The sequence below is a fragment of the Pholcus phalangioides genome, unplaced genomic scaffold (genome assembly GCF_987345545.1).
Source record: "Pholcus phalangioides strain wild (caught in Gottingen) unplaced genomic scaffold, Ppha-v1.0 ptg000002l_1, whole genome shotgun sequence".
Lineage (NCBI taxonomy): Eukaryota > Metazoa > Arthropoda > Arachnida > Araneae > Pholcidae > Pholcus > Pholcus phalangioides.
In genome coordinates this window covers 884,935-900,019 of record NW_028301595.1, presented here as the reverse complement: position 1 = coordinate 900,019, position 15,085 = coordinate 884,935, and the positions used below count along the sequence as shown (strand labels likewise).

General features: G+C 36.4%; 1 protein-coding gene across 1 annotated transcript in view; it reads left to right on the top strand.

Annotated features, from left to right (window-relative positions):
- The window catches only part of LOC149089032 (putative ATP-dependent RNA helicase DDX10), a 47,133-nt gene that overhangs the window by 16,332 nt on the left and 15,716 nt on the right, over positions 1-15,085 (top strand). Inside the window, exons 12-14 of the mRNA XM_089236747.1 lie at positions 4,357-4,444; positions 9,388-9,488; positions 10,746-10,968. Of these exons, the coding sequence (XP_089092873.1) occupies positions 4,357-4,444; positions 9,388-9,488; positions 10,746-10,968 (412 nt within the window). The remainder of the gene's footprint in view (positions 1-4,356; positions 4,445-9,387; positions 9,489-10,745; positions 10,969-15,085) is intronic.

The window sequence follows — 15,085 nt, the reverse complement described above, 5'->3', positions numbered from 1 at the left end:
TCTCTTCAAGGAAAAATTTTCTTATATGGAAATATCTATTACTAAACTAATCTATTACTAAATAATATGCCTGTCACCAAAAGAGAAAAGTGCATGGATTTGTTTCAAGAACGTAAAGAAAAACTTTCTATATGGTGTGAGAAATTCAAATCTGAAAATATAAATTTGTTATCAAGCATAGTTTTTAGTTATTTAACGATGTGTGTCTAATTTAATTGATATACAGTAGTTATATATAAGCTACTGCAGCCAGATACAAAAATTACTGAGTATGGGCATAGGAAACATATTTTTTCTTCCTCATTTTGGAAATGACATGATTATGTTCTGTAATGATGTTTAGGGCTTAATGAATGCTTTGAAATGCAAATAGGAGCCACATGAGTGGATACTTTTTATAGATTCCTCAAAGCATAGGGAGTTCATCGTATTGGGAATGTAATACCTTCTGTTCCGGTTATCTATGTGAATATGACCAAAGCGTCATACAATATTTTGAAATATACTCTCGAATTAGTAAAATACAATGAGAGCACAAATGGAAAATATGCTATGATTTGAAAATAGTTTCCATGGTATTAGGTATTCAACAAGACTACACCAAAATTTAGATGTTTTCTGCTTGGATGGGATAGCCGTGACAGAAATTCCCATTACAAAAGAAAGATTTGGCCTCAGCAGGAAGGAATGGAAAGTGGGAGAAAAAAATATACACAATGAGAAATTAGTAACCAGTGATGTCCTACCCCCTCTTCACATCAAGTTAGGTCTTATAAAACAGTTTCTCAAAGCTATAAATCCATCTAGAAATTGGTTTATGTGCCTTTAAAAAAGTTTTCTTGTATTTTGACTGCAAAAATAAAAGAAAGATTGTTTGTGGATCCTCCAAATTAGAGAACTTACAAAAGATACAGATTTTAAATAATATGCCTGTCACCAAAAGAGAAAAGTGCATGGATTTGTTTCAAGAACGTAAAGAAAAACTTTCTAGGATAGAAAGAAAGAAAAGAGCTAACACCTATGGAGAATTGATTCAACAGTTGATAAATGCCTGCAGGGATTTAAGATGCAACATGTCTCTAAAAGTGCATTTCCTGGATTCACATTTATATTTTTTTCCTGAGAACTGCATTGATGTTTCTGAAAAACATGGTGAAAAGCTTTATAATGATTATAGAAAAGCAGTAGAAAGGAAAATCAATGTTTGCAATGCTTGCTGACCATTGCTGGAACATCATTTAAGAGAGCAAAAGTGGTTACGAGAAAAAATAAGCCTTTTAAATTCTCAGAGAAAACATGAATTTGTTGATATTTTCTATCAGTAAATAAGTTTTTTCCCCCATAAAATAATATGGTAAAATTCATAGGCCTGTATTTACTTTTTGTTTTACTCTGTTGGGAATTTTCCGATACAATTTTAAAAGTGACTAGAATAGTAATTATTACACATTTTGTATATATAGATACACAGCGTTGGAAAAAAATCTAAAATTGCCTATAACTTGAAAAATATGCCTGATATAGATAAATGGCCAATTTCAAAGTGTGTACCACCCCAGGATGGTTTTTGTATATAAAAATGTAAAATTCATATTTGAAAAATAAATCAGTGACAAAAATGACAAGTGAAAGGACAGATCGTAATGATCTCTTGGGAATACGTGCTGATCACGTTATTTAAAAAAAAAAAAGACACTGATGTATTTCCTTGAAGTAGGCCTTGAAGTAGGCCCTGAAGTGAATTCCAGAAGTCACCTTAAATAAGAACAAAGCATATCAAGATCAGAAATGCATGGACTAAACAGAGTTATATAGCTCTGTCGCAGGAGTGGTACTTATAGTTTGCAGTAGATATTAAAAAAAGTTTGAAAATATGTCAGTAGAACTCCATGGCTTTTGTGAGCAGTGTTAGTATTTCTACATGCAAGGGCAGACAAACATGAATGTTTTGAGGCCTAGTTTTAAGAATGCCTTTGAAAAAATACTACACAATCACAAGAATATCAAGCAGGCTGGAACTGGCACTTATTGTCATTATTAGGGCTCTGTAAATATGCCCTATGAACTGTAAATATGCCCTATAAAACGAAAAATATGTCCTAAAAATTTTTCATTCCTATCTTAAATAACATTAGTTTTAGTAAAAGAATATGATGAGAAGTGTTAATGCATTCTAAATTATTTTGAATTATTACTTATTGTATGAACAAAAATTCTTTGTTTTACTAACTAATCTCATCCAGCCAAAATTTCCCTCAAATTTTCCTTTTCAGTAAGTTTTTCCTACAAATTCAGAATTAATGTGCTACCATCTATAGGTGAAAATACCTATCCAAGTATGGTATTTAGGTTTAGAGAATCATCACACAAAATTAAAGTAAATAAATAAATAATTCTTTTTATTTGATAAAACTCAAAATTTCCCACAAAATGCTAAAAAATTCCCCCATTTACCAATTTTAGCCTATTTTTCCGACGAGTTACCATCACCAACATCGATTCAGATAATTAATATATTTACACACCAGTGTCCTTGAAGGGCTAGTATTTTTTATGCTCTGAAAATTCAATGTCATTGCTGAGTGATTGAAAAACCTGAATTTAAAGATTTTTTACCCATCAGCACTGCAAAAACCAGTCTGAAGCAGGATTGGAATAGAGAGGAAAAAATGTACTTTTTACTGAAAATTATGAAATATGCAAAATATGCCTTGAAATTGTGAAAATATGCTCTATCACGTAAAAATAGCGAAATGTGCAAAAAATAAAAAAAATGCAAAGACAGAAATCCAAGCTCTAGTCATTATATCTGAGGTGTGTCGCAGCAATTGAGGTGGTTATAATAAGTTTGATTGTTGTAAACTCCTACATCTTTTTCAACTGTACTGATGTAGGCCAGTGATTTGAATAAAAGCTAGAGGTCATCAATCAAAATAATATTTGCCAAGTGACTCACTCAGAACTTTAATAAGTAAATTTGAATAATAATTTAAGAGAAGCAAAACATTTGAGTAAAAATTTATTTAAAAATTCCTTTTCACTCTAACATTTGTTCTCACTTCTGCTGCATTCGTAATTTTTTTAGGTTATTTCTTGTGGCAGCCTGTGCAATAATTTTTTTTCCTATGGCTTTAGAAAATCTGATTTGATGAGCAAAACTTTCTAACATTTCAGAATATCTTCCAGAATGTCAATGTATATATATAGTATGCATATAGAATGTCAATGAAGGGATCATGACATCCACCATACTTTTCATTGGCATCCAAGAAAGACCAACAAATTGCCACATAACAATTTAAATTTCATACTTTTCAGGTTTTTAGGCCTATATGGCAGAAAGTTTTATCTTTCAGCATTTCGTTTGCATGAAACATTCGCGAACATATTCAAGAAATCTTACATACTCGCGGGAAAAGGTTGATATTTAAGTCTTCTCCCTACTTGAGTCCCACTGCTTCATTGGGATTGGTCAGTTGAGGAAGATTTCCCCCATTGGCTGAAGTTGTTTTCAAGGGCTCTGGATAGCATGTGGGTATTATTTTCATTATCTTTAAGATGGGAAACCAAGCACTTTGATCTTCATTCTCTCTTCTTTTCTATTGAAGTAGTTCTTGTGTTTTCAAATCTCGATTGCTTCTCTAAAAATGTGTGGTAAATATTATATGTTGCTGAATAATTTTTGGGAAGAGAATTTTATGATCATTGGTCAGGACATGCTGGATCAGGGTTTATGGCTGACTTGGCAACACACCCAGTGTGCAATTTCATTTGTGCTTGATCAATCTGGCTGATATTGATCATCTTGTAATGTCATATATACTTCTCTACATGGGACCTAGCTTTTTGGTTGGCTTAAAGATGGTCTTGATTCCAAATATTCTCAGGTGCCATCCAATTCTGTCTATAATCATAAGATTTCTTGAAGATGTTCACCGGCCATGCAAACAAAACATTGAAAGACAAAAACTTTGTCACATCATGCTGAAAACTGAATTTTACATTACATGATAGCCACGAAAGCCTTGTTTGTTTCAACTGTAACAATGTCACAGTTATCAAAGCAGTCATATGTTTTCAGCAGTTTTATGTTTTTACAAGTTTAGGCCTAGTAGACATTCATGAGTTTTCCTATGCTCATTTAATAACTCTAGAATGGGCATAGCAGCCACATTTGAAAATTTAAGGTCCTTAAGGTCCTGATGATAAATTAATTGTTCTAAATTTGCTTCATAAAATGCAAAAAAAAGAGCTAATTGAAAACTGTGTTATTTTTTGGTGCATAAAAACATTTAATTGGAAGCAATTTCTGTACTAATCTGCATATTATATTTTAGAATATTTATATTTTTTTAGGGTACATCCCAGTAAAATGAAATCGATCCAAAGGAAAATGGAAGCTCTTTGTGCAAGAGATGTTAATCTCAAAGAATCTGCTCAGAGGGTTAGTGCTATATTTAATACAAAAACTTTTAGTTCTCGATTATAAGTGGTACACTGTTTTAATAATGAGTCTAAAAAAACATGGTTTAAAGTATTATTTAATATTTTTAAATAGTTTAAGTCAATATTTTTAATAGTTTTCTCTCTGGTTTTTATAGGTTAAATTTTCGTTTTTATCATAGTTACTACAATTCATAACCCTTTCAGACCCGAGCATTCATTTTTTGAATTTTTAAAATGTTTTTCCTCATTGATATTCAAAAAATGCAATAAAACCGTAAATTTTAGCAAACTTCTATTTTTTCAAATTTTATTGAAAATACAGAACTTGCACACAAATGTGTGGTCTGGGTTTTTTGTTGTGAAATGTGTGCCACATGGTGTGATATTGATAAGAACGGTTCTAAAATAAGCAGTAATAAAAGGCTCTTTGCTCAGACATGAATATATATCACATTTTTGGTGATGTTGATGCCATTTTCCTTCTCCTACAGTTTATTTGTCTATAACAGCCAGCAAATTTAAGATAATTTACAATAGGTCAGTGGCCAAATTGACTGTTCTCTTTCAGTACACTTTTATTCTGGGGTATTTCATACAGCCCATCACTATGTGTATTTCAAATAATGCAAATACAATGCCACAACAGGCAAAATGCCCAACGAGGTGGCTGAGGAAAAGATGCCCATAACAAATATGGATGTCATGTATTTCTCAAAAATACAGCAACCTAATTAAAAACACAATCACAAAAATTATAAACAATATATAAACATGATAAAATACTATACAATGCCCATAATGTATTTATGGTTGTCTTATTCTAAGTATGGATAGCTTCTCGATTTCCCCAACATTTTTATCGTATTTCTTTTTAAACATGTCAATTGTGTTACGATTAACAATTTTCAAACAATATATTTTTTTAAAAATTCCATTTGTATTGCATGAAGTTTTTATTGTTCAAGCATTATGAATCAAATGCTATCTATCTGGGAACTACAAAGAATTTAAACTGTTTTCAATCTTAGGCTGCAAAAAGTGTTTTTCAATTTGCAAAAATGTGTTTTTCAATTTGCAAAAATGTGTCACTTAGCATTGAAAACTGCTTTTAAAATGATCAGAAAGTTCAAAAATAGTTCAAACATGTTTGTCGTAAAAAACCATAATTTATTGCACTGTGCATGTCAAAGTTTTGAGCTTTATCAGTAAAGAAATAATTCATCTGATTCAAATTTTTTCAGCTAAGATGATGCAGGGTATATTTTTATTCAGGTACAATTTTTTTTCTCCAGAACTTTATTTTGCTTAATTCTATGTGATACATTACACTTAACCCAGAGGCACATTGTCCTAATAGCTATCTTGAGAAAACAGCAAGTTCAACTTAGAGTGCTCCCCTCTGATAGGAGCCCCCAAAGTTTATATATTCACCATGTTTCTAACTCAAGACACCCACAAGCACTCCAAGTCAGGACTTATAACTCCCTGAGGTTTAAAAAATATCTACAGTAGGAAAAAAGTAGCCCGCACATGTGTGTGTGCAGGGTCCGAAAGTGTTATAGCAGGCTAAATTTAAAAGAAGATTGAAAAAAGTTAAAATAAAATTACATTGACATGTAAAACCAGTCAGCTTAGACATCTTTTTCCTGGGTACTTCTCTACATCATATGGTTTTGCATCAGCTGGCCACAATCCAAGAAACAAAGTTTTCCACAATACCATAGGTGTCTCACTCATTCAGGTTTCACTTAACATTATACTGTGTGTGTGCACGCACTACAATGCTCAGATGACAAAGTTATAAATTACCAAATATTGCAGTATGAAGTATTGAAGAAGAAAAAAAAATTGTAGAATGTCACCAATCAGAATCGGCTACAACTATATTTGACAGCTTAATTAGCCCCACCGAACAGAAAAATGGCCATGTTGTGACAAAAGTGTTTGTTTTATTGCCATTCCGTTCATATAATTCTGTTTTCATACCATTATATGACCAGTAAAATGTAGAGATCTAGATTTTGTGTATTGTACATGAAGTTTACATAGTTTGAAGAAGGATATATGAGAGCATGTTTTTTTAAAAACTCATTCCGTACTTCTCAAAAATAGGACAATTTTATATAGCATCTGAACTTTTGAAACAGAGTGCAGCAGCATTTCACTAAAGTCAAATCTTGGCTGACAAAAACTTATTATCGTAACATAATATTATTATCTTATATTAACTTATTATTGTAAAACATAAAGCAAGTTATTGTTTCTTCTATCTATCAGAAATTCCAATTTCCAAGTGGGAAAAAGAAAGATTTATTAACATAATAGCACTATTTATGAATATTGCATCAGTAAAACATGCCTAACTATACTGGAGATTAAGAAATTTTAAAAGATAAGTTATTCTAATTTAACCATATTTAATTATTGAATGAGAACATTAAGAAATAAACTAGATGTACATACTGTATAATGGAAGCAGACGTGTACATAATGCTCACATAAATTAAAAAAATTGTAAATAAAGTGTATACAAGATTATTTTTTGTCAAAAGATGCAGTTATTTTTGACTGGCTCTCTCTTAGATTTTTTTTTTTGTGAGAAACTAATTCACTGTTTGCGAGCAGATAAACAAATCTTCTAAATTCTATTGCTAATTGCTGAATTCTATTGCTAATTGCTGAATTCTATTGCTAATTGCTGAATTCTATAGCTAAATGATAAATTCTATTGCTAAATCATGAAAAATTGTTAAATGTTATTTTTTTAAAAATTTCTCACATTCCCGAAAACTTTGAGTTAAGGGAAAATTTCTACACTAGAATACGGAAAAAGTTCTTGGGCTCAGTGAAACTCTTCAACTTAAACAGATATTTGAGTTATTGAGTTTATATTGAGTTTGATTTATTATGAATTGATTGCACATTGTCATATCATGCCGGGTTAAAACATTGTGCATATCTATTTATTTATTTATTTCTATTATGTGCAGTGAAATGATTGATGAGAAAGTGTTCGTTTGCTTGACCACCTTTAAAGTATACCAGGTGTACAAGTATAAAATGCAGATTTTTTTTCCAAAAAAAACACGTTAAATTCAGAAGAATGATAAAAAGTGCTTTATTCAAAGTATGCTCCATTGCTTGTTATACATTTTTCCCATCTTTCTGGCAATTTGTGAATATCACGCCAGTAAAAATCTTCCCCTTTTGCTGCAAACCATTCATTGAGCCATTTTTTCACATCTTCGTACGAACCAATGCGCTGCTCAGCAAGTGCGTGACCCATCGATGCAAACAAGTGGTAATCGGAAGGAGCCAAGTCTGGTGAGTAAGCCGCATGTGGTAGAACTTCCCAGCTGAGTGCTTCCAACGTGGCACGAACTGGTTTTGCCGTATGTGATGGAGCATTGTCATGAAGAGAAATGATTTTGTGTTGCCTCTTTTGGTATTCTGGCCTTTTTTCACGCAGCGAACGGTTCAAATCGGTCAATTGTTGTTGGTAACGTTTAGTGTTAACCGTTTCCCCAAGTTTTAACAGCTCATAATAGACCACGCCCCTCTGATCCCACCAAACACAGAGCATTTTCTTTCTGCCAAAGCGATTCGGTCTTGCGGTCGATGTGGATGGTGCGCCTAAGTCTACCCATGATTTTTTTGCGCTTGGGATTCTCAAAATAAATCCACTTTTCATCCCCTGTAACTATACAATGCAAAAAGACTTCCTTTTGTACCGTGCGATCAAAATTTCACATGTGTTTTTGCGCTTTTCCATTTGTCTGTTGTTCAACTCATGTGGTACCCATCTACCGATCTTCTGAATCTTTCCCATCTCTCGTAGGCGATTGGAAACAGCTTGTTGACTAACACCCAATTGCTCTGCAAGTTGTTTTTGTGTCTGCATATCATCTTCGTCCAACAATGCTTGCAATTTCACTTCTTTGTATTTTTTTAACGGTTTTCCATGTTCCTTGTCTGCAACATCGAATTCACCACTTTTGAAACGCCGAAACCATCGTTCACACATATCTTGCGATGGAGCATGTTCACCATAAGCTTCTCGAAGTAATCGGTATGATTCAGCAGCAGTTTTCTTCAAATGAAAACAAAAAATTAATGCTGTCCGCGAATGCTCTTTGTTCGGTATAAATTTTGATGTGTAACACAACAACACAACACTATGCACACACTTTTCCAATTTATCACTCGTGCGTGTCTGACACTTGTTGATGGCGCAACAAAATGGCGCAGTGTCAAATCTTTATAGCACATACTGCCTTGGTGTGCCATCTGTTTTCTGAAATCCGCATTTCATACTTGTACACCTGGTAATATCTCTTCAATGAAAATGCGGTAAAACTGCTATATAAAGATGTTCAAGGGACCGGCAAAAAGTATTATTATAGGTAGAATATACTCCATAACACTACGGGGAGCTTACTGGAATCAGAGAGATATATATTTTTATTCAGGAAATTATTGTTATAGAGGGTATAATCATTAAGAGTTTGGCTGTATATTCAACAAGAAAAATTGAGGAGGTATACCTAAACTAAAGAGGCTTCACTTCTAAATTAGAATACCAATGACCAGAAGAGATTGCTTTTCCACAGGTGCAGATGCAGTGTTGTGGGAATATAGAACAGTCTGCCATCAGAGTGTATGCGCCACCTATGCAAGATTTGCTTCCGCTATTTACGATTTTGACCTGGCTCCATATGCAAAGTGTTTTCCCTTCTGAATGATGTTTCTGATTATTTTTATTTTTTATTATCATTATTATTTTATTCATATTTATTACTTTTTCAGTGTAAGTACATTTCATGCCTTCTGAGGTTATTGTAAATAAATAAAAGAGAAACGCATAATTTTTGGTGAAATATATAGCTGATCTTGAAAACTTCTGGTAAAAAATCTTTTTTTTTTAAATTTATATATTTACAGGCATTCAAGTCATATTATAAGAGTATTTTCCTCATGAAAGACAAATCTGTTTTTGATATAAATTACCTCAATAAAAATGAAACCAGGGAACAATATGCCAAGTGAGATTCAAATTTTATGTGAAAATTTTGTAATGGATTTTTTTTTGTTCTTTAAATTCCAGTTCTCATGTTTTTAAATGTATTTCTAGGGGGGGGGGGAATTGTATCCACATGTAATAAATCATGCCATGGCTCAGTCACCAGACTTATCTTGTTGTTGAGATCTCTTCTAGCCCAGTCTCGTGGCAGAGTTCTGTAATTTCGGTGGCATCTTTAGTTTGCTAGCTTGACTACATTAGGACTTCATGTTGAATATGTTGCTAACCAAACTTTTGATTCAAAAATTCGAAATTTCGGGTTAGCACCATCATCACAGTTTTTTTATTACTGTGATGGAGGAGTATAACTCTAGTCCTTTGACCTAGACCTATTCCCCAAATTGCTGTGTTAAGCTTGAATAGTACATCACTTTATGATTCAAAATTTGCATTTTCACCTCCTTTTTTTAAAATAAGCTTGTAGAACTGCTTGTGAATCCTCCATATACTACTACTAAATGACACATGCATCCCATAAAAATTAATTTCAGCAGTTTCTAACATATTGGTGCATTCTGAGAAGGGTTTTATGCAGATATTTCCCTCTCTTGGCCATGAGTGCATGATATGAGTACTGTTGCCATTTCTAAACTGAATTAGCCCTTTGACTACTACCATAGGATAAAACCATAGTTTTTTTTGGCTAAGTTTTCTAATCACAGCATTGGCTCACACTTAAAAAGTGGTCTATGGAATGGGACAATGCACTAGTCAAGTTGCTGACTACCTATATCAAATGGAGAAATGCAATTTCTATATGGTATTATTTATGTACATTATATCTCAGTGTTATCCAAAAAAATAGTTTTGAAGAGTAATTTCACTTCTCTCCAAAATTTTAAGAGGTAATTTTGTGAAAGAAGGGTATTTCTTATCAAAAACAGAGAAATAACTCAATTAATAAATTATTTAAAATTTAAAGGAGTATGTTCACTCATTAACAAAATTTGGAGGAGTAAAATTATATTTTGATGCGTGAATCACACATCTCAACACGTATTGGTGAACACTGTATTATACATTATTATTTTTATATGTCAATCATTTTATCAATCATATTTGTTTCTATTGTATTAATGATTTTGAATTTTCATTTATTCTTAAATTTTAACAAAAACAATCTGGTAATTTCTCTTACCTTGCTTTCCTTAATTTTCCAGGACTTCAATACAAATGAAGTTTCATGCTTTCATGCTTTTTTTTCAATTATGAATTTTAGGTCCTTGGGATTAGCATTTGCACCAAGGATTCGTTTCATTGAGAAGCGTCTGAAAAGTAGCGTGACTCAAGGAGCTTCTACAGATCAAGAGACAAAAGAAAATACCGATTCTGATGGACAGGACAATTCAGAAAAGAAATTTAATTTCAATGATGAGGAGGATGATTCTGATGACGAATTTTTGAAACCGAAGGGCTCTGTGTCATTACCTTTGGATATTGAGGTAAAGAGAGATTCTGTCTGAGCAGCAGGAAGAGGTTCTCCCCTCTATTTTTCATATTAACAGTTTATTTTATATTCGCTTGATTTATTTTAAATGCAATACTCTTTGATATTAATGTCCGACTGGAATAGGGCCAATAGTTCTGGTCTGAATCTTTATTTCTGAACATGGAAATAAAACTTAACATTGTGGAGAGGAGGAAAGAGAGAAATAGCACAAAAAAAGACAGCATATTTTTGCTGCAGGAAGTCTCCAGCAATGTCAGAACTAGGAAAAATAGTCTCTGCCTTTTCTATGTTTGACCCTCACCCAGGTGCATTTAATCTGGGAGATGAAGCTATCCATTTACACTCATTGCCATAAAAATTTGCGCACCAAGAAATAATTGTGGGATCGAAACAAAAGTTGGCCTGAAGGTACATGTCGGGCAGATATTGTGACGATCTCCGATCCGAGATCGCACAACGATCCTAGATTGTACATTTCCCGGGGAGTGACGTCATCTTCCTCACGTAGATGTACGTTTTTCGGCCACGTCACTGCGCTAGTGCGGAGAGAATTTCTTCCTAGTATGCAAATAAGCCTAGATGGCGCTTGGAGCACTTTAACTTGTATAAGAAGGCGTAGCTCCTTCTTACTTGCTGCTTTTTTTGTGATTTGTTTGTGGGTGAGCACTGCTGCTGTGCTAAGAGTTCTCCATCTTTGGAAGCGATCTGCCAAATCATTGCTGAGGTCTCTGCAAAATAATGGATTGAACTTTCCCCTTAACTGAGGGTCACCTTCACCAGAAGTTACCTATGCCGAGTTGTCTAATACTCTTCTCAATCTGCTATGCTGGGCCAACCTACCGTTCTTGAACGCTCTTGCTTCGTCATCATCTGATGAACTAAATCCAGCACTGGAGTCTACGCACCCATCGCCACCGACTGGAACCTACGGACTCGTCGCCGCCGGTCGTTCACTGCCACCCACCAGTACCCACGGACTCGTCGTCGACCGGGATACTACGGACTCGTCGCCGAACGTTCATCTCTGCTGACCGGATTCTACGATCATTCGTCACTGCCTATCGGATCCTACGACCTCGTCGCCGAACGTTCTTCTCTGCTGACCGGATTCTATGATCGTTCGTCGCTGCCTATCGGACCTTACGACCTCGCCGCCGTTGACTGCTCGTCGCTGCTAATCGGGTTCTAAAGTTTCTTCGTTATTAACCGGTCCCTACGGACTCGCTACTACCTGTCAAGAGGACTAAATGTTTGTGGACTTATCTCGACCCCTTCGAATTCTCCGACTCGTGAAGGTGATTTAACTTTTCAGTTCAGTATTCTTTGTTAGAAAACCTAATAAATTATTTGTTCATTGTCAATGTGTCTTTGCCTGGTCACTTGCAGCGATGCATATAAAAACCCTTAATGCAAAGAATACGTTACAATATGCAAATGATTAGAAATGCAGCGTGATTGCGCATTGCGTAATGCCACTAGAGGGCGTTGAACTTCGTTCTCCTTGGAGTATAAAACAGGTAAGCAGAGCCTGCTGGAGTGTATTTAATTGTTTGCAAAGGAAATGCTGAGGTAGACATGCTGTTACGCCGCCGTCGAAGACCGTATGAGCAGTTGTCAGAGTTCGATAGGGGAAGAATCATCGGGATGATGGAAGCTGGGTGGTCAGCTCGGCGAGTAGCTCGTCAACTAGGCCGTTCTGATTTTACTGTGAGGAGGTGTTGGGACCAGTGGACAGTGTAACGTATCGGGATCCGATCCCTCTACGTTAATGGTGATCTTGTCGTTATGTGGGAAATTCCTTCTTATTTTAGACCCCAGGGACCTCTCAGTTACCGGAAACCACCCGAGGACCCACTGGCGAACCGGTAAGGGCCAGAGTGTTCGATTAGTTCGGCAGTCGGCGGATGGGGTCTTTCGGCTGTCGAACGAGAACGGGCCAGAGGTCGGGCTACTGATGTCCCACATAAATTAATTTCCCTCATGACGACGATGCCGCTATTTTCGTGGAGGGGTTTGATCCAATATATGTATAGTTGGGCGAGGCTTAGCCCAGTTTAAATTATTTTTATCAAAGAACCTCCCGGGGGAGTTATTGCAAGTCTCGTTGTGCGGATACGAAAATATAGTGTTGTACTCACTTATTTTCGGCGGGGGGCTGCAGACCTCCGTCGGAACAATTCATTTCATATTGTTATGTTGGTAATGTTTACATAATCGGGAGAGTCTGATCAGCTCTCCGGATTATGTCATGTTGCCAGATTCCAATGTAATTAAATTGTAATGTTTATAATAGTGACGCATGAATATGCAAATTCGATAATTTTGTTGAGGCGAAAAGGCCATGCGAGGACATGTGGTCCCAAACTTCTTGTAAAAGGGGAGTATAAATTCCTCCCTCTTTGTCTCTCACATTGCGTTCGTCTAATCTTGTTCTGTTCAACTGAAGCCCTCTAGTAGGATGGTTCACCGTCTTACTACCGTATCTATTGGCCTTAGGCTGAATTATTAAAATGCAATAATCTACATTATTTGAATCCGTTTTCCGGCAGGTCCGGAATCAAAATATAAAACAATCTTCACAGTCAAAGTTCTTCATTGCTGATCGAGGTGGTCCGGCCCTCAACCGAGAGGCCCCCTGGAGCTGATCAAGGTGGTTCGGCCCTCAACCGAGAGGCCCCCTGGAGCTGGTCAAGGTGGTTCGGCCCTCAACCGAGAGGCCCCCTGGAGCTGATCGAGGTGGTCCAGCCCTCAACCAAGAGGCCCCCCGGAGCTGAGCAAGGTGGTCCGGCCCTCAACCGAGAGGCCCCCAGGAACTGATCAAGGTGTTCCGGTTCTCAACTGAGAAAACTCCTCTGGTATTTACGGAAAAGCTAACAACATCGGATGTCCGATCGCTGCACAGGTTGACTGTTTTTGATCATCAATTGGTGAGCCAGTATCTTTACTGTTAACGTCAAATATAGGGCTCCAAGATATACTAATCCATTGTTAAAATTAACTAACCCATATAATTAATTTGAATAAATAATAATATTTCATGCGAAAGTTTGTTTCTAATCATTTTCCACTTGTCGTTTGCCACTTTATTGCTGGATATTTCGAACCGGGCAAGCAACTCCCTTAAGGGACGTTGCAACAGAAGAGACGTCATTTACACGGCGACCAGGTTCAGGACGCCCTCGATAGACTAGTCGTCGAGAAGACCGTCACATCATCCGAAACGCACGCGTAGAGCCAACTGCCTCATTGGCCGCTATCCAGACACAGGCAGCAGCTTCACTACGGGTCCCTGTGTCTTCCCGAACCATTGCCTGGCTGAAGGACATCTGGTATTGTGGCGCCCATTACGTGTGCTGCCAATGACACCCACCCACCAACGCCTCCGTTTGGAGTGGTGTCGAGCATGACGGGATTGGACTGCAACGGAATGGAACCAGGTCGTCTTCAGCGACAAATCGAGATTCAACTTGAGCAGTGATGACAATAGTGTTCGTGTGTGGAGGGCCCCGTGGTGAACGCTTCAATCCTGCCTTCGCTTTACAGCGACACACCGCTCCCACAGCTGGTGTCATGGTATGGGGTGCCATTGCTTACGATACACGGTCACCCCTAATATTGATCCATGGCACAATGACAGCCCAGCGGTACGTCCATAACATCCTTCAGCCACATGTGTTGCCACTCATGGCAGGGCTCCCAGAAGCCATTTTTCAACAAGACAATGCTAGGCCACACACGGCAAGGATGTCACAAGACTGCCTCCGCCACCTTACTACCCTTCCCTGGCCTGCTCTATCCCCATATTTGTCACCAATCGAGCATATCTGGGATCATTTGGGACGGCAAGTTGGACACCCTATGAGGTTGGTCGAACTAGAGGCTCATTTACAGCAACTGTGGAACGAGATGTCTCAGGACATCATACGGAACTTGTATGCCTCAATGCCCGCTCGTATCCCATCGTACGTTTGTGCTAGAAGGGGTCCAACAGAGTACTAAAACTTCTGTTCATCTGTACTTTTTTCTGCAATAAATGATCCTTTTTCTTGGATTTTCTAATCACTTACTTATATCAACGTAGTACTTACATGTGTAAAATTTCGTTTCAT